Raw genomic sequence first — 25,402 nt, forward strand, 5'->3', positions numbered from 1 at the left:
ATAGCACATAAACAATAATAGAACTATAGCAGAATATGTGTCATGACGAAGTGATTAATTAGTATTGATTTCTCATTTAGGAAAATATTATGCAAGAAATATATGGATAATTTAGTACTGTCCGTATTGATCCACCCTGTTTTATTATCCTGCCCGTTTCTTGCAACACTCATCTCACGATGTCGTCTTGACGAATGGAAGATGATTTTCTTTAACTTGGTTCTCATGGTGAAGCTAGTAACTGAGAGGTACTCTACGATATGTATGTCCTTTTTAGCATTCAGCAACTAATGTATATTGTGTAAATATTTGTATTGTACTACTTCCTCCGATCTTTTTTAATTAACTCAAATTTAGTATAAAGTTGTACTAAATCCGAATCAATTAAAAGAGACCAGAGCAAGTACGTGACAATGTAAAATCTTGTCAAGTCAAGAGATAAGGAAATCACCCAAAGATAGGATATGTTCAGAGACCAAGGGACAACTACTACTGAAATTTGAGGTTGATTGGAAAACCAAATGGAGAACCCCCCAAAAAAGCATAGTTCAATGTGACTGTTAAATTTCATCAACTTGCATGTCGTTTGTGGATACATAATACTATATAAGTATTGGATAACTCGGAAGATGTCAAACAAAAAAAGGGTAACTTTGGCCTTCATATTCTCTAGCAATTGCATTTTTCGTCAGCTCATAAGGTTTAACCATCATGTCAGAGTTAAACCATTGGGGGATCTGGGGATTGATTTCATACAACGTATTTGATTCCAATGACTAATAATAATACGAACGAAAGTATGTATACAACATCTACTGAGATTCAGATTACATGTGCTGCAGGAATACTAATCAGAATAGAAACGCCGTGGGAGGTGACTCGCCTTTTGTTACTGCTCCACCAGAACAATAATCAGATGTGAACCAAGAATACTAAACAGAATAGAAACGCCATAGGAGGTGACTCACCTATAAATTTTGCTTGCTTGGACCGTTTGTAAGTTTTGCTGGGTTGGATCGTTCGCGATAGGCCGTGTCCTCGGAAGATATCATGAGACAGATCAGGGCGTGCGAACTTATATGCTGTCATCCTGCAAAACAAATTTTGATGCGATGAGAACTCAAGAAGAAAGACATGCGTGAGGGAGTAGTAGGCCGCGGCAGGGAGCCTTCTTTGGATTAGTGACTATGTGATATTGTGGGTTTCAGATGTGAAGGAACGAAGGGGAATCAGAGGCACCATGACACGGGAGAATCACATTAGTTTCATGCTCTGGCGACGCACGAGTCACGAACTCACGATGGAATGGTATAAAAAGGTGGGGATGAGTAGAATATTAAAAAACTTGTCATTATAGTAGCGCTGAGTGTGGAGGCGTTACTTGAAGAGGAAGGTCAGTGGACATTTTTAAAAGAGGAGAGCTGGGATAGCGTCGCTCGCTGTAGGGAATTACCAATCAAACGGATTATGATGGGTTAGGGGATTAGCAATCAGATAGATGATGATGTGGATGCTTTGCATATCAAGCTTGCAAACATTAAAAGCACTTAGTGGGGATGAACTTTATAGATATTATAGATATTAGTTTCCCATTGTATATATGCTTATATTTTTCACAATATAAATGGTCAAATTTTATAAAGTTTAACTTTAACTAAATTTTATATGCAACATATTTTAAACGGGAGGTAGTATATATGGACGCAAGAAGTAAAGAAAAGGAAGTAAGGGCAAAATTGCATAAGTACTTATATGTGCACACATGGCATCTTTCTCTATAATCTCCCATGTAAGCTTTAACTAGTGCCAAATATTACTAAGTACGGCTATCGAATCTGACTTCTTAAGATTATTTTGTACTAGTATGAATTAGCCATCTGCCGAACATTTTGCATGCATTCAACTATTAAGTACACTACTGATCGGTCAACAAGTAGCATGCACTGCCCACTAAGCAGTCGGGCACAACTTTATTCCCTTTTTATGGATAGTGTTGAGTATTCTCCGGGGGATCAGATGGTCATGGTAACCGTCTATCGCAACCATGGATCTGCCTTTTCCCGCAAAAGAAAAAAACAAAGAAAAATTGAACCGCAAGTGAATTCTGACAGTTCCGTCTTCACAGGATTTCCGCCGCTTGCACCGGCGACACCGCAGCTGATGTTCCTCCGTCGTGGCGTTGCCAGAGATCCCCATGGTAGCGTCGCCAGAGAAGCATCCGTGACGTTGCCGGTGCATCATCCTTTCTCGCGCCCCACATCTGTCCTCACCACTCTGCCTCCCCCATTTGTGCACGCTGGTGTTGCTCCTCCGTTGGCCATGGTAGCAACTCAAGTGGCCGCCGGTAGAAACGCAGCCAGCTTCATGTAGCAACGCCCGCTACCCATGGTAGAAAGCCTGGCCGCACATGGTGGCAACCAAGTCTATCGCTGACAGAAAACTTGCACGCCCCTGCAGCCAATCGCTCACATCTGGAGTTGTTCCAATGACGGCGACGGCTTACGCGAGCTATGCGCGGAGTATACTCGGGGAAGGAGCACGTCGGCGTGGAGGTGGAGAGCGCGGCAGCGACCTGGTCCCCGTCGCCGGCCCCGCGCACCGACCGCACCATTTGGTGCCACCACGTGGAGATCCGCCTCGTAGGCTGCAAGGAGCCTAGGGTCGAAGTGGGCGAGCTCCTCGGCGGCGCGGAGGGCGAACTCGGCGTGGATGCTCGCGAGCTCCTGGCGGGAATGGTGGCGAGCTCCTAGCGGCGCAGAGGACGGCCATCTCAATGGGGAGACGGGGCGAGCTCCCGGAGGTGGAGGTGGACTGTGCTACGGCGGATGAACGGACTCGACGATAAAGAAGGAAGTGAATGAAAGGGGGAAAATTATTAGTGAAGAACAACAACGACGTCTGTAAGGCCATCGCGTGGACGCGTGGCGTGCAGCCAGCCCGGAGGACGCGAGCGCGATATCGGGAATGCGAGCGTTTTCCTTTTGTATTCACATTTCTTATTTATATATACGAATCAACAAATCCACTGATTTTTTTTTTGGAAAGGTCCAGCAAACGCTGACTCCGTATACTAGCATGTAGAAACAATATACAGAGTTGCCCTTGGGTAAGGAGAAAGATAGAAGGAAATGAGAAAACTTTATGATCTAAGGAAACAAATCCACCGCCCCGAGCTTACCCATGGTACTCGACGTTTAATTCAGCTACTACTACTAACATAGGTAAACAAGCAAATGTGGAGAAGCACACATAGCCTTGGACGTCTATCCTCTCCCCGCTACAGTTGAGAGAGGCGATTTGTGCACCCCCTTCTTCCCACCTCGCCGCCGTTGAATCGGCGGATTCCTCACCCTCCGTCTGCTGCTCCGGCGGCGGGAGGATGGGGAATCCCCGATTCACCGTGTGTACATAGTGTAGGGTTAGTAGGGTGGCCTTCCGGCGGCGTCGTGGAGGCGGTGGCGCGGCCGGAGAGGTCTTTTGCGACGGAGCTCGTCCCCTCTGGTGGTGGTGTCCTTCGGTGCACCGATGGAGCGTCCGTCTTCTCCGCATCTGCAGATCCTTGGATCTGTTCGGCGCGGCAAGTCCTCCCCGGATCCCGAGTGGCGGCGGATCCGGTCGTCGAGTCTGGAGAAGAAGATCTTGTGGCGATGCATCGCGGCGATGGCGGTGGTCCAGGGCGTCGGTTCTTCGGTTCTGGTAGTCCGACGACTTCCCAGCTGCAGAGGAGCTGCATCCCATCCAAGGAGTCAAGTGGAGCTGTTGTAGTGGCGTGCCTCCGGGCCGTTCTGGCCGCCAGCGAGGTCGGGATCTAGAGAAGGGCCTCTTTGTATTTTCTTTGTTTCTCTGGATCTTTCTATAAGGATCGGTGATCAATATAATCTTCTTTTATCGCAAAAAAAAGCAAATGTGGAGAGTCGTTGTCTATGGGAGTCAGTTGTCTTTGCCCCTGTGATGAACCTGGTGCCGAGGAGTCATCGAGTGAAGAAGGCCACCAGAGGAGAGCATCGCTACCGGTGCCAGCGGAGAAGGAAGTCCGTATCCGCCACGATTTTTTGGATAACAGGCAATACTTTGCCCGACTTTAAATTAATAAAGCCATACGGTACCAAGTTAGGTTACACACTGCTGAGCATACAGCTTCACCACACACTAGGGATGATAAAGAGTTTCAACAAAACAAGGGACAACACGTCCAAGCAGAAAAAGATTTGCACGACGACTTCTCCGCGCACCCAGTCCCAGCACCGAGGCACGATCTACTCCCTCACGACGCCGCCGGCTTCAGTTGCACGTACAGCTCCCTTAGCTCGCGTGCCATCCAGCTTAGCCCCTCCTTTTCTCTTGAGTTGAACTTTAGGCTCCACAACTGCAAAAATATGATGGTTTTGTAAATAATGTCAGCTGGGTTAGAAATAATTTTGTTTTCAATAGCAAGTTTACTGCGTGTATTTCACAGGGCCCAAGATTGAGCCAAGAACAAGACCCACAACAGACGCCTTGAGTACCCCGAGAAGCTAGAGAGAATGGCATGGAATTAAGCGAAGTTGGCGGGACGCCAGTTGCACCCTAGCAGCTGGTGCGTGACCGACCAAGAAAACGAAGCCAAGGAGCAGGCAAAGAAAATGTGGCTGGCATCCTCCGGGGCACCACAAAGGGCACAGAGGCCATTGGAAGGTCCGTGTCTAGACAAGATCTGTTGCCCCGATGGCAATTTATCAAGCGCTAGCTGCCACGAGAAAATCTTGATTTTTAGCGGGACTTTGGCTTCCTTAAATTGGGCTACCATCGTGCCTTGAGAGAGTTTGGCATACATCGATTTGACCGAGTAAGTTCCAGCTTGTTCCAGATGCCAAGAGACCTTGTCTTGCCCTGTTGTGAGGAGCACATGAGTCATCATCCCTTGTAGCTCACCCCACTGTCGCGTGCCATCCTGGTCAAGCGAGCGACGAAAACGGACCTGCAGGGAGTGTTGGTGAAGCGCTTCTGCGATCGAGATATCTTGATTGTCGCAGATGGCAAACAGCAGAGGGAAGGACTCCATGAGGGGACCCCTCCCAATCCACCAGTCCATCCAGAAGTTGGTTCTAACTCCGTTTCGCACCTCGTGTTTTGCTCCCACTTTGAACAGATGCTTGATTTTATGCAGGCTTTTCCAAAATGGAGATCCCCCTTGGCCTGATCCCGAAAACAGGTCCGAGGCGTCCACATATTTTGCATGAATGATACGGGCCCAGATAGTATCTTCCTCTTGCTAGAGTCTCCAAACCCATTTTAAAAGGAGTGCAAGGTTCATTTTCTTTGTATTGAGCAGCCCCAGGCCCCCAACTTCTTTGGGTCGACAAACCGTTGGCCATTTAACCAGGTGATACTTTCTCTTTGGGCCCGCACCCTCCCAGTAAAACTTGGATCGATGAGAGTCGAACCTCGTATGAATCCCATCATGGAGGAGGAACAGTCTCTTCGCAAAGATTGGCAAGTTGTCTAAGCAAGCGTTAGAGAGAATGAGTCGCCCCAGTCTTCCCAACCATGGTTCTATCTTAGCAGCAAGCTTCCATACATAGAACATCCACTGATTAAGGGTCAATTTTCTATCAGATATTGGTAAGCCCAGGTAGATGAAAGGGAAGCTACCGAGCTTGCAGTTCAGCTTGTTGGCAATGGAGGTTCGCTCGCTGTTTCGCTGTCCAAGCACAAACACCTCGCTCTTGTGGTAGTTGATTTTGAGCCCAGACATATCTTCAAAGCACATAAGGCGGAATTTAAGGTTCGCAATATCCTCGTCCGATCTCTGGATGAGGATGAGCATGTCGTCGGCGTACTGAAGATGAGTAATACCCCCTGGCAGAAGGTGTGGGACTAACCCATGAATGTGTCATGCCACTGCTGCGGCTGATAAGATCCCAGAGAGTGCTTCGCCGATGAAGTTGAAGAGCAGTGGAGAGAGGGGATCTCCCTGTCGAACCCCTCTCTTATTCCGAAAAAACGGCCCCACCTCACCATTGATAGAGATAGCAGTTTGCTCCCCAGAGACAAGTTGCAAGATCCTGTCAATGTAACCTTCATCAAAGCCCTTGCAGCGTAGGACTTCCCCCAGGAAATCCCAGTTCACCCGGTCATACGCCTTCTCGAAGTCTAGTTTGAGGAGCACCCCACTGTTCTTTCTCTTCCGGATGTCGTGTATGATTTCCATGAGTGCTAGTGGACCGTCGAGAATGCTTCTGCCCTTGATAAAAGCAGTTTGATTCGGGGATAAAATCTTGTTGGCTATAGGGTCTAGTTTGGAGGCGTAAGCTTTGGAGATGATTTTGAATACTAAGTTGATCAAGGCAATCGGTCTATACTGCGAGATTTGGTCCGCCCCAGGGACTTTCGGAATAAGGGAAAGGATTCCAAAGTTGAGCCTAGCAATGTCGATGCGCCCCAGCACAAAGTTATTAAGGATGTGCAGAATACCATGCTTGACCTGAGGCAAAAAAACGCTTGAAGAAAGCCATAGGGAAACCGTCCGGGCCCGGGGCGGTGTCTGTCTTCATCTCCTTGACTATGGCCTCAAGTTCAGATTCAGAGGAGGTGCACGCCAAACCCACATTTTCCTCCTCTGAAACCCGATCATCCCCTTCCCAGGTGGATGGCGCCAACCCACAGACCCTTGGGGTTGATGAACCAAGCAGGTTCCTATAAAACTCGTAAACGTGTTGTTGAATGAGTATTGGGTCCGTGATTGTTCCGTTGTCAGTGATGAGCACAGAGATATTACATTTCCTTCTTCTCCCATTGGCCACGGTGTGAAAATATGCTGTGTTCGCATCGCCCTGCAGATCCCACCTGACTCTGCCGCGCTGCCGCCAGTGTTCCTCTTCCACTCTGTATCCGCCACGATGCAGCGTCATCGCTTGCAGGTGACGACGCAACAGAGGAGGGTGTCGTCGTCGTCGAGGCGCACGAGGATCTCGCGGACGACCTCGCCTTCGGTCGCAGTGCACGAGATTGTGTGCGGATAGTGCACGGCTGGTGCACTGCCTTGTTTGTCTGTGTTGCACCGCCTTCGGTCGTTTAGCACGAAACGGTGCACTGCCTTTTTATATGTGTTGCACTGTCTTCGATTGCAGTGCATATGAAGGTGGACTAATGGTGCATTATTCGTGTATTGCCTTTTTATTTTACGTTGCAATTTTTTATTACACTATATTTGTAACTTCGAGTTTTGACGAGAATCAAGAGGAAAGCGGGGTAAATTTTTTGAAAGAAAAGTCCATACTAGGGAAGAGCATGCATGCTTAGCAATTTAGCATGCAAATTGCAATCCATCTAGCTATCTATTCATCAGCCATGCTATTCTAGATAGTATAACTAGCTATCTTTAGGAGGCACCATACATGTCAAGGCATAGCTGCCCACGGCTTGCAGCCATGTGCGCGGGCAGGCACATGCACAGCGACGCACGCTCCTGCGCGTGGATCTGTCTTCCCTCCACCACGCAAGCTATGTGTCGATTACGCAGAGCTCCGCGCGCAGGTCGCTCCTCCGGGGCGTGTTTCTCGGAGCGCGCGCTTTCGCTAGTCTCTCCCAACTTTTGCATATGAAATCGGAAAAATGTATAATATATCAAAATGATAGTGGGAAAAAGTTACACCCGAATTCACTTCGACATCATTCGATTTTGTTGTGGAAGCTTGTCGCTCCGACGGAACGATCCAGGGTCGAACATATATGTATCGATGTACGGTTGGACAACGTAACCAAGTAGGAAGGGATCCATACAATCTAGAGAAGGCTCTCCTTGGTACGATGTGATCGGAGTTGTACTCGAAGTAGCTAGCAGATAAATATGTAGTTGTACTTGTTTCCTCAATACATTCAGATTGCACTAGTGGGTTAACCAAAAATCTAATTCTTCCTTGGGCTCTCTGATGTCCTATACGGTGCTTACTTATCTCGTGTGTCTTAGACAATGACTTACCCTGGTGTCCTTATTTACATGTATGCTAGCGGTATCCCGCTATCGCTGGCATACCAAATAAGTGGTTCACCGACGGTAAATAGTGTTGGCATACCACTTATTTGGTGCGTCAGCGGTATACCTGCGTCTATATATGTTTCCCTAGTAGTGTATGTTAGTCCACCCCACATCGAGGTGTCTTGACAGACCAACATTAGCTCAAGAATTCCATCTTCATTCAACCGTTGATCAACATTCGCATGCAACGGCCGTGCTGCCTCCTTGAGAGGTGAAAGGAGAAAACCCTGGCCACCGTTCGTGGTTGTGTGTGAGAGACAAAAGGGCAAGCCAGAACATGGATACAGCTGTGAGAGGGTGAGAGTACACCTAAAACACCACAACCTATTGAGAGGAGAGGTGATTTCTGACGCTCTCCATGCATGCTTGCCGGATCCATTGGGTCTCGTCGCCCTGGACAGGGAGGATGCAGTGGCCGCCCTTGAAGTAGCCGACTTCCCTGGACAGCGAGGTCACCGTCCTCCCTTGATCAATGTTCTCCTTGGCCTCTAGCATCTCGCTGATCTTGAAGAAGACATTACAGCCGAAACACGCATCCGTTTCCCAAGCCCTTGTCCTTTATGTTGAGCTCTCCTCCAATCAAACGAACCTATAAAAATAAGAGCAATAAATGGAGTAGCATGTATACAACAAGTAACAACATCATAAGTAATACCGAGTAAAAAGAACATCATAAGTAAAATAAAAAAGCAAAGTGCAAAACAATATCATTTTATCTATGTGTTCGCATACAAAAGATGTTTTGATCTGAGGTGCACTTTGACTAGTTTTAATTCCGGTCTTTGATTGTGGCCATCCTTATCCACAAAGTAACTTATATAGTACTGAAAGAAAAATTACAGGAACTTTTTCTCTACTTGCATAAGACTTTCCGGAGTAAATCTTTAGGCTTAGTTGTTTTTTAATTTTAGGACACGCCGAGAAAACCGTAAACTAGCAAAATTGTAGAATTAATATAAAATCATTAGAACTTGATATTTTTAGCATGCATGAAAAGGAGGCGCATGCTACTTGCAAAAGGATTAGACGACTCCAAGCCCGAGGCCGGTGGCTCCATGACCTTCCCTCACCTGAACATAGTTCTCAAAGGATTGGACGATTCCATTTACAAAAGATTGGACAATTCCAAGCCCCAGGCATGGTGTCAGCAGCCTAGGACTAGGCATTGTCCAATAATTTGTAAGTGGCATGCACCTCCTTTTTATCACAAGTCACTTCACAATGATCCCAACTCGGTTACGTCGAGGTGTGAACCTAGAGGGGTTCTTAGGGATGGGGTGGTTGGCCTCGCCCGGAGCACAGCATGGCATTCGTCGTGAACTTGATGGCATTGCCGAGTAAGTTCTTGAGGATTTACTTAAACCTCTTGCAGTAACCAATGACAGCATCGCATCAGAAAACATAAAATAGAAAAGTCACAGGGGCCAGACCACCTCGATGCCTCTGTTCATGCCGGCGATGTTTGCCAAGCCCATGGACTCCTTAAATACGTCGATCATGCTTAATTATAGATCCTCTAACTGCATGTTTCTGGACTCCACCTTGCTCATGTCTAGTATTGTGTTGAGTATATCTACATGTGCAAACACACATGTTAGAAATATGGATGATAAATCGACATATTCTCAATATAAAAACTTATCACTTCAGCATCCAAACACATGGATAGTCAAGATAAAGAGTAAATGTGAGTAGAAAATAGACAGAGACTAAAGATATGGTATGACAGCCATGGTTATATATGTGGATACCTTTTTTTTGTAGGACCATCTATTTCAACTACCTTCAACGTTAATATATTTAGAAATTAAATTTTAATTCTTTACCAATCTAATTATTTTTGTGCAACTATGTGCAGTTTTCATATTAAGAACAAAAAATGTTTATATTTTTACTCTTTTGGACCTAAATTACTAAGCAGGTCATTTGTGTAATTTTACCTTTTATGGCGTGGAAAATACATAGTGATAGATTACATTAGCAAAATTAAAAAGTAAAAAGTATATCAATTAAATATAGTAGCAGGGAATACATGGCATGTATGCATATATGCGGTGATAGACCGAGGAAATATGGTTTCCTAGAACTAACTTATCAACAAAAGGAAAATTTTAGAACTATGTGTATGCCAGAAGTCTATACAAAATTACATAAACAAATGCTAAAAATAGAATTTGCAAATACTTATGTTTTTCCAAAACGAATTCATAGTAGCTAATTTTGTGTAAGTACAAATGCTATAACACGGTACCATATGACGAGCACATAGACATGGCATGCATAATAACGGTAGTTATGATGAATTCACATGGGTGCCCCTTCTCTTCTCCGGTGGCGATCAAGACGATTCGGCTAGAGAAAGGAAGATGGTGTGTCTGGATCTAGGATCGGATTTGGAGATTATGGACGGGAATTTGTGGGGAGCACCGTTGAGGGAGGGAAGGAGGCATGGGCGGAAGGTGACATAGATCTAGGGTTGGTGGCGGCGGCTGAGAGGAAGACGAGAGATGCTGCTAGGGTTAGTTTATATAAGAAGGGAACCAGGGCGCTCTCATTTGGTGGGCCGCACACAACTATATAAGGAAGAAAGTGATGCGGCCTGCTATCTTTTGGTGGGCCATACCAAATTCACTAAGGATGGGAGGAAAGACATGGCGTTGGATCTTCATCCATTTATATGGGATGATGGGCCAGAAGAAGATCCATCACAAAATGGTAGAAACCATTACCAATTTGTGCCATCTATGATGTTCCTTGAGATTGCCAGGGGAAAATTATCATGGGTCAAAATGTTTCTTGTGTTGCTTTATAGTTGAAGAGTGACAAGGTAAAATAGACACTTTTGAAGTATAACTACAAAATATCAAAGTAAATAAGATTTGTCGATGTTTCAGCAATTTTTCAATCCACGTCTCCCAAGAGCATCATGACATTCGATGGCCAGCCCGGGAGGATACATAGAGCCATCAGGACAGAGCTCCCTAACTCTTACGCACACGCTCATGTACTAATCCAATCGTTGGATGCTAGCCCCCGCCCTTGCCTGGCCCCTAAGTCATCGAATGGGTGAATTCATGCTTGGTGATAGTGTTTCATCTGAAGGTTGTCTATCGACTACAAAAGGTCTTTAACCTATTTGATACACAACAACTTTGGTAGTCTTGCAGAGGTTTGTCTATCGAGTACAAATGATAAGATTCGTAGTAAGCATTAGGATGAAATTTATCCACTTGACATTACACAAATTTAGGCATCACTTATAGTTTATTTTTAGTTTTTATGATAAGCTAATTCCCTATATTTATGCTCTAGTTTTTGTTCTTGTTTTCCTTGTGTTTTTCTAAGCAGATTGAGACTTTTTTGGAGTCGGTACGGACAAACGGCACGGGCAGTGCTAAGTGATAGTAGGTGGGAATGACTTATTCATGTTGTGGGCCCAACATGGACCGTGGCCAGCCCTCTAGGTCGTGGTCGTACGCGTGTCCTCGCCGTGATACCATGTGGTGGGCCATATTAGCGTAGGAGAATACCTCCATACACATGAGCTTCCGACACCTACGTCTAGGGAGTGCCCATGCGCCACAAGACTTTCTATCACTTCTCCCCACGCAACATAGTTCCTCGCACGATTGTTTGTAATGAGTACATTTTGTATGTTTTACCTTATGTTTTTTTTTTGCATCAGTAGTCTTTTGTTATTTTATCACGCTCGGGCACACCTATTCTACTATTTCACTAGAATCTCATAAATAAAGAGGTTCATGGTCAAATAAATTAAAAAACATGGACATGAGTATGTTAGGTATTAAACATCTTTCATACAACACCCACACACTTGGGGATCAAGTAAACGAAGAAATTCATGAAGTCGCGTTAACAAAAGAGTTAATGACCAACAATACAACTGGAAGGTACCATAAGGAGCAGGCGAACATGCCAAAAGTCATTGAGTTGAAGGATGTTAACAATAGTTTTAAAACCATGCAAATATGCATCCCTCTAGCATAGTATGTTCTAAAAGGTCTGCAAACGTGTAGCATGTAGTTTTTCTCTTATAACATCATTTTGTATTAGAGATTTCTATTTCGGTGCCCTCAGATCTTTAGTTGTACTCAGTTTTTTCAGCTTCTTAGTTTTTCCTCAATTTTCCCAAGCTCTTGTCTGAAACCCTCAGAAGGAGCTCAGACGAGAGGATTCCCGTTTAGTTGACCGTTTCGTGCTGACGTGTGGGGCCGCGTCGTGTGGGGCCGTGTCGTGTGGGGCCGCGTCGTGTGGGGCTGGTAGAATGGGACCGCGTGGGACAGGACGAGACCGCGTTTGATTGTACGTGAGCTGGAGCTGGGTTCTGTCTCTCTCGGCCCAAATTGGCATCCCTTTTTAAGAGCACCTTTTTCCTCTCTTTCTCTCTCTGTCTTTTTTCACCAAATTATTATCAACTCTAGAGAAGCTTTCATTTCTATCTTTCTTCAATTATTTGTGCCTTTGGCCCTCGTTTTCTGCCCAATATGGCAGCAAATCTAGTACTCCCTCTGGTCCATATTAATGACCTTACATATCTTGGTTCATATGTACTCCAGTTAAATCTAGAAGCAAATCTTGATGCTAATGTACGATAAATTCACACTGTCATAATAAATCAAGAAAAACAAAGTAGGGCCAACAAAGTATAGCAGAATAGGGATAGATAATAGCGCTGCATACAACTGCCAACATAGTAACAGGTTCTTAGAGGTTCTTCACAACACCAACATAAACATAATAACAAAATAAAAAGCTGCTTTGCAGCAGCAGCACACGTCCTGGACTCCGCCTACTCCAACCCCATCTGGCTCTTCCTCCACTTCTTACTCCCCTGTCCCTTGATCTTGGGCACCTTGGGCTTGATCGGAGGCATGCGTCCGGCGGCGATCTCCACCCGCTGGAAGTTGCCAAGGTGAAATGGGAGCGCCTTGTGCTTGGGCCGGAAGGTGTATACGTTCACTGTCGCGCCGACCTTGGGGAAGGTCCTTCCGATGTCCTCGGCATGCGTGAGGTGGCAGTTGAAGTCGGTGCCGCCGAGTCTCCTAGTGTAGAAGGGGCACTTGTAGACACCTTTGGCGAAGTAGGAGATGAACTGGCCGGCCTGCAGCCTCCGTAGCACCTGCCGAGCCTTGGTGTGCTGAGTTTGGGTAAGTACAAATGCTATAACATGGTACCATATGACGAGCGCATAGACATGGCATGCATCATAACGGTAGTTATGATGCATCCACATGGGTGCCCCTTCTCTTCTCCGGCGGCGTTCAAGATGATTCGGCTAGAGAAAGGAAGATAGTTTGTCTGGATCTAGGATCGGATTTGGAGATTATGGAGGGGAATTTGTGGGGAGCACCGCTGAGGGAGGGAAGGAGGCATGGGTGGAAGGTGACATAGATCTAGGATTGGTGGCGGTGGCTGAGAGAAAGACGAGAGATGCTGCTAGCTAGGGTTAGTTTATATAAGATGGGAACTGAGGGCGCTCTCATTTGGTGGGCCACCCACAACTATATAAGGAAGAAAGTGTGCGGCCTGCTATCTTTTGGTGGGCCATACCAACTTCACTAAGGATGGGATGAAAGACATGGCGTTGGATCTTCATCCATTTATATGGGATGATGGGACAAAAGAAGATCCATCACAAGATGGTAGACACCATTACAAATTTGTGCCATCTATGATGTTCCTTCAGATTGTCATGGGAAAATTATCATGGGTCAAAATGGAAAATGGACACTTTTGAAGTATAACTACAAAATATCAAAGTAAATAAGATTTGTTGATGTTTCAGTAATTTTTCAATCCACAACTTCCAAGAGCATCATGACATCCGATGGTCAGCCCAGGAGGATACATAGAGCCATCAGGACGGAGCACCCTAACCCTTACGCACACGCTCGAGTACTAATCTAATCGTTGGATGCTAACCCCCGCCCTTGCATGGCCCCTAAGTCATCAAATGGGTGAATTCATGCTTGGTGATAGTGTTTTATCTGAAGGTTGTATATCGACTACAAAAGGTGTTTAACCTATTTGATACGCAACAACTTTGGTAGTCTTTAGAGGTTTGTCTATCGACTACAAATGATAAGATTCGTAGTAAGCATCATTATGAAATTTCCCCACTTGACATTACACAAATTTAGGCATCACTTATAGTTTATTTTTAGTTTTTATGATAAGCTAATTCCCTATATTTCCTTGTGTTTTTCCAAAGTAGATTGAGACCTTTTTGGAGTCGGTACGGGCAAACGGCACGGGCAGTGCTCAGTAAGAGTAGGTGAGAATGGCTTATTTGTACACAGCAATGGTTCGCTGAACCCGCTCTGTAAAAATTTGTGCCCAACAATTCATCATAGGCAAAGAAATAAATTCCAGATCTGAATTTGAACAAATTCCAGATTATTTGCAAAATTAAACAATTGATATCTTTTGATTCGTGCATAAATTAACTGATTTAGATCCCATGATTACTTGCATAAATTAACCGAACGACCGAACCCCAAATCTTAACTGATTGAGATCTCATGATTACATGCATAAATCAAGAAGGGATCAAATCAAAATGGAATAAAATCTGCGCAAATATTAACCCAATACTCATTCTACCTACAGATCGACACTAATAGTTACTAGGGAACCAGCAATAATAGAGTTGAAAAAGGAAAGGGGAACAACAAGGGAGCAAAACGTAGTTACCTCGTTCCAAGGGTCGTCCATGCAGGTGTCGTTGGGGTTCGACGGACAGATGTACAACACCTGCTCATAGGGGTCCCATTCCGGCGGGATCTGACCGCCCCTGGCGGCGGCCTTCGATGCACCGGCGGGAGCCTCCAATGCACCGGCGGCGGCGACGGCCGTAGAGGGGACGGCGTCGAGGACGGAGGCATCATGCTTAGAGGGGACGACGTCGAGGACGGAGGATGGATTCGCATTCTCCTTGTCCATCGCCGACAGAGGAGAGGGAGAGGTTTTTTGCTTTGGAAAAGATAATGGGACATGAAAGACGGTGTTGCGTGAGGGAGTGAGAGTGACAGTGATAATGCGAGAAGGCGAACAGGGAGAGGCATCTATAAAGGTGACCCGCGTCCTACGTGTCCACCATTGCACGTCTGCACGTCTTCAACTTCTGCACCACGACATGCGTCCACGATTGCACGTCTTCAACTTCTGCACCGCGACCCGCGTCCTACGCGTCAACAATTGCACGTCTTCCACTTCTGCACCGCAACACGTGTCCTCGATTCTAACCCTGTAAATTTAGATATACTCAAGTATACCCTCGAGTCTTATACTAGCATTTTTTATGTGATCAGTTTTCCCCTTGAGTGCTAATACTGGCTAGTGCAGTATACTCAGTTTTACCCTCAAGTGGCTAGTCAACAAAGAGTCAACAAATGGGATTAAGCTATCTAATTGAGTCATTTCATGCGCAAAAAAATCCAAAAAAGATAAAACCATAGTGGCACTTACTCATGGAGTCTTCTTACGCAACCTGCCATGTTGGGAACCATAATAATAATCATAGATAAATTAAGTTTTACCATAAATTTCCACTTCTCAAATCACCTAGTAACTATGAAGGTGCATGGCTTTCCACAATAAGCCCTTTCCAAAACAGGTTTCCCCAAAACATACTTTGTCTGAATGAGGCCATAATTTTCACACTCATGTATATTTGTATTGCAAATAGTTTGAGGTAGGCCAAGATGGGTTTCATTGTACAAAACATGCATTTTCCATTTTTAAAATCTCATATTTGAATCCCTTAGTCTGTTTACTACTCACGTGTCCTTAGTTTCTTGATACTACTCGGTTTTGCCCTCTCCCTCACAAATTCTCACAGACGCCCAACCTTGCCCTTATTGGTCTAGCCCTTGTCACGCGGATCGTCCCCGCCGATCGTTGATCGTGTGATCTAACGGGCAGGATAACCCTTCTCTCTCTGATCGGGGCCACCACCCTCTCTCTCTGTCGGTGGCTAGCTTCCATACCCAGTTTGCCACCGGATTCAGCATGTTTTGTTTTTTGTATTATTTTTCACGCGCTAAAAATTATAAACTCTTTTAGGTATTAATTTTCACGCAAAAAATGATAAACCATCACCGATTTTTTGTAGCCATTACTTTTCACACAAAAAATTGTAAACCATCACCAATTTTGTTGTAGCCATTACTTTTCATGCAAAAAATGATAAACCATCATCGATTTCTTGTACTCCCTCCATACCGGTTTATAGGCCTATTACGTGTTTCGAGAAAAACTTTGATCATTAATTTGATCAACCCAATATAATTTATATGCCTAAAAAATTATGGGATTTCTATTTTTGTGCCCCTGGCTCCTTAGTTGTGCTCAGTTTTCCCCAGCCCCTTAGTTTTTCCTCAGTTTTCCCCAAGACCTTGTCTGAAACCCGCAGAAGGAGCTCGGACGGAGAATTCCCGTTTAGTTGACGTTGGTTGGTGCTGGCAAGTGGGGCCGCTGTTGGTGCCCTGCAGTGGACACGTCTTCACTTATCCAGATCATGTGGGATCCACAACTTGTCCACGTTAGTGCGCCGGACCCACAGCTTACCCAGGTGACCGTTGCAAAATGGGAGCCCCAGCCAGCCACGTGCCCGTGCCCGTGCCATTGCTTCCCCTTTCTTTCCCCGCGCCCCATTGTTCTTCTTCTCCGCCGCCGGCAGCCCTTTCTCCGGCAGGCGGGTGATGTCTAGTTTCTCTTCGACCTCCCGTTCTTCATGGCCGCAGCATGGACCCGTGCCTTTGACAAGATGCCCCGACCGCCCACGCCAGAGCCTCCGAAGCGGCCGATCCGTAAGACGAACGAGAACGGCAACCGTGGACGTGAGTTCCTTGCATGCGAGATCTTGCCATATAGAGAGGGGGATAAGGTTAGATCTCGCTCCAATTTCTCTGTTTTCTCTCGATTTTCTTGCTATTCCCTCGAATTTGGGATTTAGGGTTCCCGTTGTTGTTTTCAGATCCTGAAGAAATGCACGTATTTCAAGTGGATCGATGTGTAGGTTCATAGGCTTCAATTTGCAGGAATCAATTGGCGCTATTGGGGAGCGCAATTTGGGAGGGAGGGACTTGCTGTAGAGAATGCGGCGGAGAGAGGAGCCGTTCCGATTATGCCTAATGCTCCCAATGTAGGACTGGTGGAAGTGAAGGGAGAACTGAAGAAAATGAACAAGCAGCTTAAGGCAGCTCGATCGAGTTGAAGAAGCAAGCTAATCCGATGGCTGGTTGTTTTTTCCGTTGTATAATTGCGATCGGATTCTTATCATTGCTCACTGTGCGCTAGAAGTTGTTACAAGGGATACCTTGTTACAAATTCATTATTCAGTTACATGTACTTGTAGTTGTTTTCATAGTTAGTGTGTGCATTCACCGAAATTACCAACTATATTGGAATGCTAAATAAAGTTGATAATTGTTAGAGGGGTGACAAATAATCTAGGGCTCCCAATAACCTATTCACCAAAATCCGCAAATATGTATGCCTCATGTTTATACAAAAATTATACCACTTTTGGGCCGTTTCAAATTAGTAAAACTATATGCCAAAACTATATCCCCTAAAAGAAAAAGGAAAGCGAAAGATAGTTGATAATTGTTAGAGGGGTGACAATAATGCATTCACCGAAATCCGCAAATATGTATGCCTCATGTTTATACCGAAATTATACCACTTTTGGGTCGTTTCAAATTACCGAAACTATATGCCAAAACTATATCCCCTAAAAGAAAAAGGAAAGCGAAAGATAGTTGATAATTGTTAGAGGGGTGACAATAATGCATTCACCGAAATCCGCAAATATGTATCAATGTATGCCTCATGTTTATACCGAAATTATACCACTTTTGGGCCGTTTCAAATTACCGAAACTATATGCCAAAACTATATCCCCTAAAAGAAAAAGGAAAGCGAAAGATAGTTGATAATTGTTAGAGGGGTGACAATAATGCATTCACCGAAATCCGCAAATATGTATGCCTCATGTTTATACCAAAATTATACCACTTTTGGGCCGTTTCAAATTACTAAAACTATATGCCAAAACTATATCCCCTAAAATAAAAAGGAAAGCGAAAGATAGTTGATAATTGTTAGAGGGGTGACAATAATGCATCCACCGACAGAGAGAGAGAGGGGTGGCCACGAAGAGAGAGAGAGGGGTGACCACGAAGAGACGGGGAGGGGTATACTGCCCGTTAGATCAGTTGATCAACGGTTCGTGGAGTCGATCCGTTGGACAACGGCTCAACGAATCAGGATAAGTTTGGGCTTCTGAGAGCATTTGTGACAGAACTTGAGGGCAAAACTGAGTAGTACTAACAATCCAGGGGCACATAAATAGTAAATAGACTAAGGGATTCAAACAAAAAGAATTACAAAATGAAAAATGCGTGCTTTGTACAATATAATTCATATTGGGCTACATCAAATTATTTGCAATTCAAATATACATGAGTGTGACAATTATGACATCATTTAGACAAACTATGTTTTTGGGAAGATGTTTTGCAAATGGGTTTGAGTGGAAAACCATGCATCTTCATAGCTACACTAGTGATTCTGAGAAGTGGCAATTTGTGGTAAAACTTGATTTATATATGTTTGTTAAGGTTTTCTTGGTGGCAGGTTGTGTAGGAAGACTCCTTGAGTAGGTGCCACTATGTTTTTATTTTTTTGAATTTTTTTTGCGCATGAAATGACTCAATTAGATATGTTAATCTCATTTGTTGACTCTCTGTTGACTAGCTACTTGAGGGTAAAACTGAGTATATTGCACTTGCCAGTCTAAGTACTCGAGGGGAAAACTGAGTACAAATAAAATTTCTGTATAACGCCCGAGGTTATAACTGAGTACACCAAACGTCCCAGGGTTAGACTCGTGTCGCGGTGCACGCTGCAGCCGTGCATAGCGGATGCGTGTTGCGGTACACGCCACCTTCGTCTTTATAGAGCATTTTCTCTCCCTCGACGCACTTTGTCACTGCAACCGCCTCTCCTGTCCCATCATCTTCTCCACAACTGAAGAAAAAACCCCGAAGAAAACCGCCGGCGATGGAGAAGAATGAGATGCCCATTGTCGGCGCATCAGCCGCCGGCGCATCGACCGCTGCCCCCGTCCAGGCCCCTGTCGCTGCTTCCAACGTAGCAGCCGGCGCATCGGCCGCCGCCACCGTCCAGGCCCCCGTCGCTTGGGACACATACGAACCAGCGCTGTACGTCGCGCCGGAGAACCCCTACGACACCAGCATCGTCGACGACGAGCTGGAGGTAACCCTTTGCTCCCTTGTTCTTATCCCATTTCAATCCTTTTGTGTTAGATCTAGCGTTATTAGGGTTCATCTGTTCCTAGTTAAATCCATTTGAGTTAGATCTAGCGTTATTAGGGTGCGTCTGTTCCCTAGTTCAATCCTTTTGTGTTAGATCTTGCGTTATTAGTGCTTGTGATTTGCTTTTGTTTAGGATTTGTGCCGATGATGATGAATATTTGGGCACAAATTGATTCAGTGGTTTGGTCAAGTAAACAATTGGTGTGTACAAATTTGTTGTGCATGATCTTTGGTTTACCGACTCAAATCCCGGATATAAATGTGTCCAATGTAACCGGGGCTACCTCTTTTTTCGAGCCCATATTATCATGCATGATCTTTGTTCACTCTCTGTTCCATCATCGTTGCAATTGACTCCGTATTTTTGCACGATCTTTGGTGCTACGTGACAAGTGCAGAGCAGCCGACGTCGACAGCCGACGACGAGTCCTTCCACACCAAGACTCGTCACGTCCTCGGAGGCTGCAGTCTGGCCATTACGATGGCCCCTTTGCTCGAGGCATTTACAAGTGCCCCTTCTGCAACAGGAAGCTCCGCGCCACCGACTTCAACTGCCTAGTGAACCATGCTGAATCCATTGGCAGATGCGGCGCTAGAGTTGGAACGACGGTGAATGTGCATGCGTTCATGGCCAAACACAAAGCACTTGGGATTCACCTGCGCAACCTCCAGGCGAGTCACATGCGCAACTCCGGAGGCGTTGAACATGCCTACCGCACTCTTCGTATGTGACTCGCTCTATCGTAGAGCAGCTTAAATTCATGTAAAATGTAGCTTATGTTGTAGGGTTCTATCGGTACTACTGTTGGATCTGTCGTGAACATATCTATGCTATGTTGGCTGCTGTATGCAGCTTATCCTATATTTTTTCTGGATTTGTGCCCTAGATTTCCTACCCGATTGGGTAAAAACGAAGGCATAAAGAAATGAATGTCGTTAAAAAACATAAGGAGAAGCTGCTCTAGATTTGCTACCAATTTGGGCTATCAAATATGAATGAGATCGAGCGAGAGAGAGGAAAAAGGTACATTGAAAATTGCTAATCTGGGCGAAAGAGACAGAAACCACTCGTGCCCACGTCCCGGACCCACACGGCTCCACACGCTACGGCCCCACACGCTACGGTCACACACGCTACGGCCACACAAACATGGTCTCGTCCTGTCCCACGCGGTTCCTTCCTACCAGCCCCACACGACGCGGCCCCACAAATGACACGACCCCACTCGTCGACGACGGAACGGTCAACTTAACGGAATCCTGCCGTTCGAGCTGCTTCTGCTCCTTCTGCGGGTTTCAGACAAGGTCTTGGGGAAAACTGAGGAAAAACTAAGGAGCTGGGGAAAACTGAGCACCACTAAGGACCCGAGGGCACAGAAATAGAAATCCCAAAAATTATACCATTAGATTCATGTGCAAAAGAAGTTTCCAACGATATAATGTTTGTGATATATATTTCATATCTTGTTGACCAAATTAATGGTCAAAGTTCTTCTTAAATCACGAAATGTGCTTATAAACCGGTATGGAGGGAGTATCCATTACTTTTCACGCAAAAAATAATAAACCATCACCGATATCTTGTAGCTATTAGTTTTCACGCTAAAAATGATAAAACATCACCGATTTCTTGTAGCCATTACTTTTCACGCTAAAAATGATAAACAAAACAATCTATTTATCTCTGTATTTGAAGTTTGGGAGGGTTCACCATCTACTTATATTAACTTTCGAGGTTTTGACCTGAAAATCAACTGGGAATTATAAAGAGAAATAAAAGTTAAAAAAATGTAAAAACAAAACAATCTACCTATCTTTGTATATAAGATCATCCGTATGAAATTTGAGGTCATTTAGAGAAGGTCGAAAAAACCTAACTTGTTACAAAAGCTAGTTTCAGAAGACCAAACGGCATGCACTTAAGCAAAGTGATTTTTTTCGAACATCTCCAAATGACCCCAAATTTTCCATACACGATGCCATACGTGTAACAACAAGGAATATCTAAAAAATGTCAAAAACTTTTGCCGAACCGTATAGCTCTATCAAAAAGAACCTCACCATGGTGCCAGTAAAAGTTTTAGTTGCAAACTTTCATATTTTACCTAACCTTCAACATGAAACTTGTTTCAAATTCATTTTGGCGTACAAGAAACAAATCCCACCATAATTCGAGCATCACAGCCTCCAAACGAAGCCGATGTCGATACCGCCGAGGCCAATACCGTCCCCTCATTTGATCACTGACACACCAGAGATACCGCCGAGGCCAATACCGAACGTACATGCTGATGCTAATGCCGAACATGCACGCTGCTGTGGGCATGACCACGCCGCCCCGCTATGCTGGACGCCACAGACCACCGCGAAGTCTTTCCCTTCGCCACCACACTCCCCTAGCACCCATCTACACATGCCAGAAAGGAGAGACACTAGTTTTCTCTACATTGCTCGCGTTCGTGTCCGACACCGTCAGTCAAAGTGTTGAGGTAGTCGTCGATATCCTCGACCATTTCTTCTCTTCTTTGCATGGTTAAACGCGTCTAGTTCATATCTATCTAATGTGTCTGGTCTCGCCTCATGTAGTTCTTTGTGGACGTCGATCTCATCTTGGCACCCTGCAGGCCACCTCGTCCGTGCCATCGCTGTAGAGCTCCATTTAAAAATCTAATCCTACCCGTGTATTGCCCCTTGTATCAGCTTCATGGCCCCACTTGTCATTCGATATACCGAAGCCCCACTCGTCCGCGTTTTGGTCAGGGATACGGTGATGCTTACGGTCAAACAAAGATGGATGGTCTGACATGTCTTTGCGGGCTCTACGTGGCCCCACTAGTTAGCAGATAACGATCAAAGTTGTTGACCAGTCGGGCAACTGGCCGTTACATCACTTCTGTGGGTTTCAGACAAGGGCTTGGGCAAAACTGAGGAAAAACTAAGCGGCTAGGGAAAACTGAGCACAACTAAGGACTCGAGGGCACGAAAATTAAAATCCATTTATATTAATGGTGCAAGTTACTCTTAGAAAAATTAGCATAAAATCAAACTCATTTTCAATAATGGGAACGTTTAATCATTATTGGTATTTTAAGCTACCATTATATTTTGTTGTAAATGATTCATTGAAAGAATAGAGAACCTGGAGGGAGTGCATAGGTTCTAAAAATTTCTTTTTTGTGCAATTTTAGGCTTTGCGAAAATGTAAGCGTGCCTAATGCAAACTAGGTGAGGCAACCTAGATGATGATACAAAGCACTTCAAGAAAAAAGTCTATCACAAAAGTAAACAACACAAGTAAAGAGATCGGTTAGGAATAACCGAAGAACACCGAGAAGAAGATGTATTCACATGTTCCCTTCCTTCGGAGCAAGGTACGTCACGTTGACTTCCCAACGCCAGGAGGGCTCACGTTCTTCTCCGGAGGCTATCCCAAAAAGGAATAACTCGCTCACTCATGGTAGGCTTTAAGGAAGTTTCCATAGCTGATGAGTGCACTTTTGAAGCGGAAGGATGTCGAGAGGCCATTAATTTTGTGTGCTTCAATCTCAATTTGTTGTTGTTCGGTATCCTGCTCTTTGCTGGTCTCACGACCAAATGTAGGAGGTGATGCAAGCTTGTGTGATCATGCACAACATGATCATCAAGAATGACCGCAAGACTCGAGCCAGGTATGTTGGTCCCTACGCTTTCAGCGCCCTCTTAAGGACGTTGATCACCAGGTGCCTACAAAGTTTGCTAATTTCCTCGTCATCTATGCAGAAATCTGTTACACCATTATTCACGCTCAACTGCAACATGATCTTGTAGAGCATCTATGAAGACTCAAAGGACATCAACTACGCCGACGTCTTCATCTATCCAACTTCTATTTATTTGGGGTAGTAGTTTGTTAATTTTTAGTTTGAAAACAATATTGCCAAACATATTTATTTGTATGCTATGTTTAAATTGGCCGTGTCTTCATATACCACAAACGGTAAAAAAAAATTGGGGTCACGTTTGGGGATGCGACTGGGTAGAGAAGCGCTCCAAAAATCGCTACCACGCGACGGCATCCCCCAAATGCTCGATCCAACGTTTTTTCCGGACGCCATTTTGACGACCTAGCAGGTGATGCTCTAACCTTGCATCTAAAGGTATAAACGTTGCCACCCCATGGCGCTCTCCGGGGCTATCCACGATGCGCACGTCGCTCCGATGGATTGGATGCTGGGCTCGATTCTGCTCCACCGGTTGGGCCACTTGTCGCCTATTGATTGGACGCGGATGGCTGTGGGAGACAAAAATCACAGCCCCGGCCAAACCCTACCCATCCCTCGCAACAGCCGCCTTTCCCCTCGAGCCCCTCTCCCCTCGCGCCCCCAACATCGCCGCCGCCTCGCACGCCGCTCCTCCCTCGTGGCGCCGCTGGTCCCTGCTCCGGCTCCTCCCCTGCGCCGGCGCTAGCGCAGCTCAGCCTCCTCCCGTGCTTCTCCCTCCGTCGCTCGTGCTCTCCTCTCCCCGCCGCCACTCCCTTCTGCGGTAAAAATGGCGAGATGACTGCGCGTTTCAGCCGTCGGTGATGGGTTTGTCGCTGCCGCAGCAGGTACCCTCTCTCTCTGGGTCGAGTGGACGGCGCATGAACCCCAACACCGTCGACATCTTCCTTCCGTCAAGAACTACACCCCGGGCTCCAGTAATCCTGGGCAGCCCGACATCTCTCCCCTCTATACGTTTGGATAAGGGGATCAATTGGAGATTGAACATGTCTTGCAACGATGGTTCAGGTTCGTCCCAAAATTCCCTACTGCCTGCTTTCTTTTTGATTCATATCGGAGGTGCTAAGTTTTTGCCCTTGTGCACCAGGATTTGGTCGATCTATGTACATGGGAGAGGTTGAGGCGGTCTTTGTGAAGCGATGTACTTTTTGTCTGTTAGGATCCTACATTGATCCAGTTTTTTTTTATTGATATTGGTTCACCATTGACCTTTACAATCAAATGTTTCTGTTTCAATGATGTTGGCTCGCTGGATAACAGGCTGCAGCAACGTCGCCGGTGCGAGCTGATGATAACAGATTTCCGCGAGGAGTGTGCCATCGTAACCGATAGGAGTAGCGCTAGTCACTGTTCTGCTAGGAGGAGCGCCGTCACCATTGGCAGCAGCCATCCTCACATTCGATTGCAGGTCAAGGTTTGTCTCTCGCTTGAGCTGTTAGGCATACACACATATCTCATTACCTTTTTCTGTACGGTTTAGTACAAGGGAGAAACGGGACCTTGAAGTACCGGCAAGGTGAATCTTCAGCTGATGTGGATAGCAAGATTTGTACATTTCATCGTGTTCATCTGCCTACAACGTCTTGCTTTCACTAGACTAATGCATGTCATCCCCTGTTTAATTCTTTTGAAGCGAAAGTACCATTTTTTGTTTGTACCTAGGTCTATTTAATTAGATTCAAATAGTTGCTTCAAATAAAAAATATAAGTAAAGGTATTTTGTATTTGGAAATAGGAGCAATGTTTTTTCTCCATTATTTTGTATTTACACAGAACTAATGTACAATGGAGCCATGAAATTTCCCATACATTTTGTTCAGGTGGACTGACCACCCCGAATTTTGAATTATTACTCCTGATAATGTTTTCTTAGCTTTATGTACACTAAAACAGTAAAGCTTGCATATTTCCTTTCCGTCGCCTATACAATTTTTAACGATACATGTATGTCATGATCAGTAATATTTTTCATGTTTTTGTACCTAGGGGTTTCTATGGTGAATGATATAAAGACTATTGAGGGGGCTAGAAGTCATACAGATAAGACATCAGGTTATTATTCTTTCTATCTCGTGCATTCGTTGATTTGTTGCCAAATCATGTCTCTTTAGCTTTTGTAGTCGCTTCATGTTGCTTTTGGATTGGAAGCTGCAATGTAAATGTGTGTTGACATCACTCAACTATCTGCTGTAGGCGAAGATATTTTTTTTCATTCATTTCTTACTTTAAAGCTTGCTATTAAGTTGTCATTTGCTTCACATGGT

At 45.1% G+C, this 25,402-nt stretch overlaps 1 protein-coding gene across 1 annotated transcript; it reads left to right on the forward strand.

The window, feature by feature from the left end:
- Positions 1-23,941: 23,941 nt before the first annotated feature.
- On the forward strand, positions 23,942-24,813 carry LOC124664116. Its single transcript, XM_047201711.1, has 4 exons — positions 23,942-24,146; positions 24,226-24,292; positions 24,399-24,552; positions 24,619-24,813. Exons 1-4 carry the CDS (start codon positions 23,942-23,944, stop codon positions 24,640-24,642), a joined length of 450 nt encoding a protein of 149 aa, XP_047057667.1. The 3' UTR covers positions 24,643-24,813.
- The last annotated feature ends 589 nt before the right edge of the window (positions 24,814-25,402 follow it).

This window comes from Lolium rigidum, chromosome 1 (assembly GCF_022539505.1).
Source record: "Lolium rigidum isolate FL_2022 chromosome 1, APGP_CSIRO_Lrig_0.1, whole genome shotgun sequence".
In the NCBI taxonomy this organism is placed as follows: Eukaryota; Viridiplantae; Streptophyta; class Magnoliopsida; order Poales; family Poaceae; genus Lolium; species Lolium rigidum.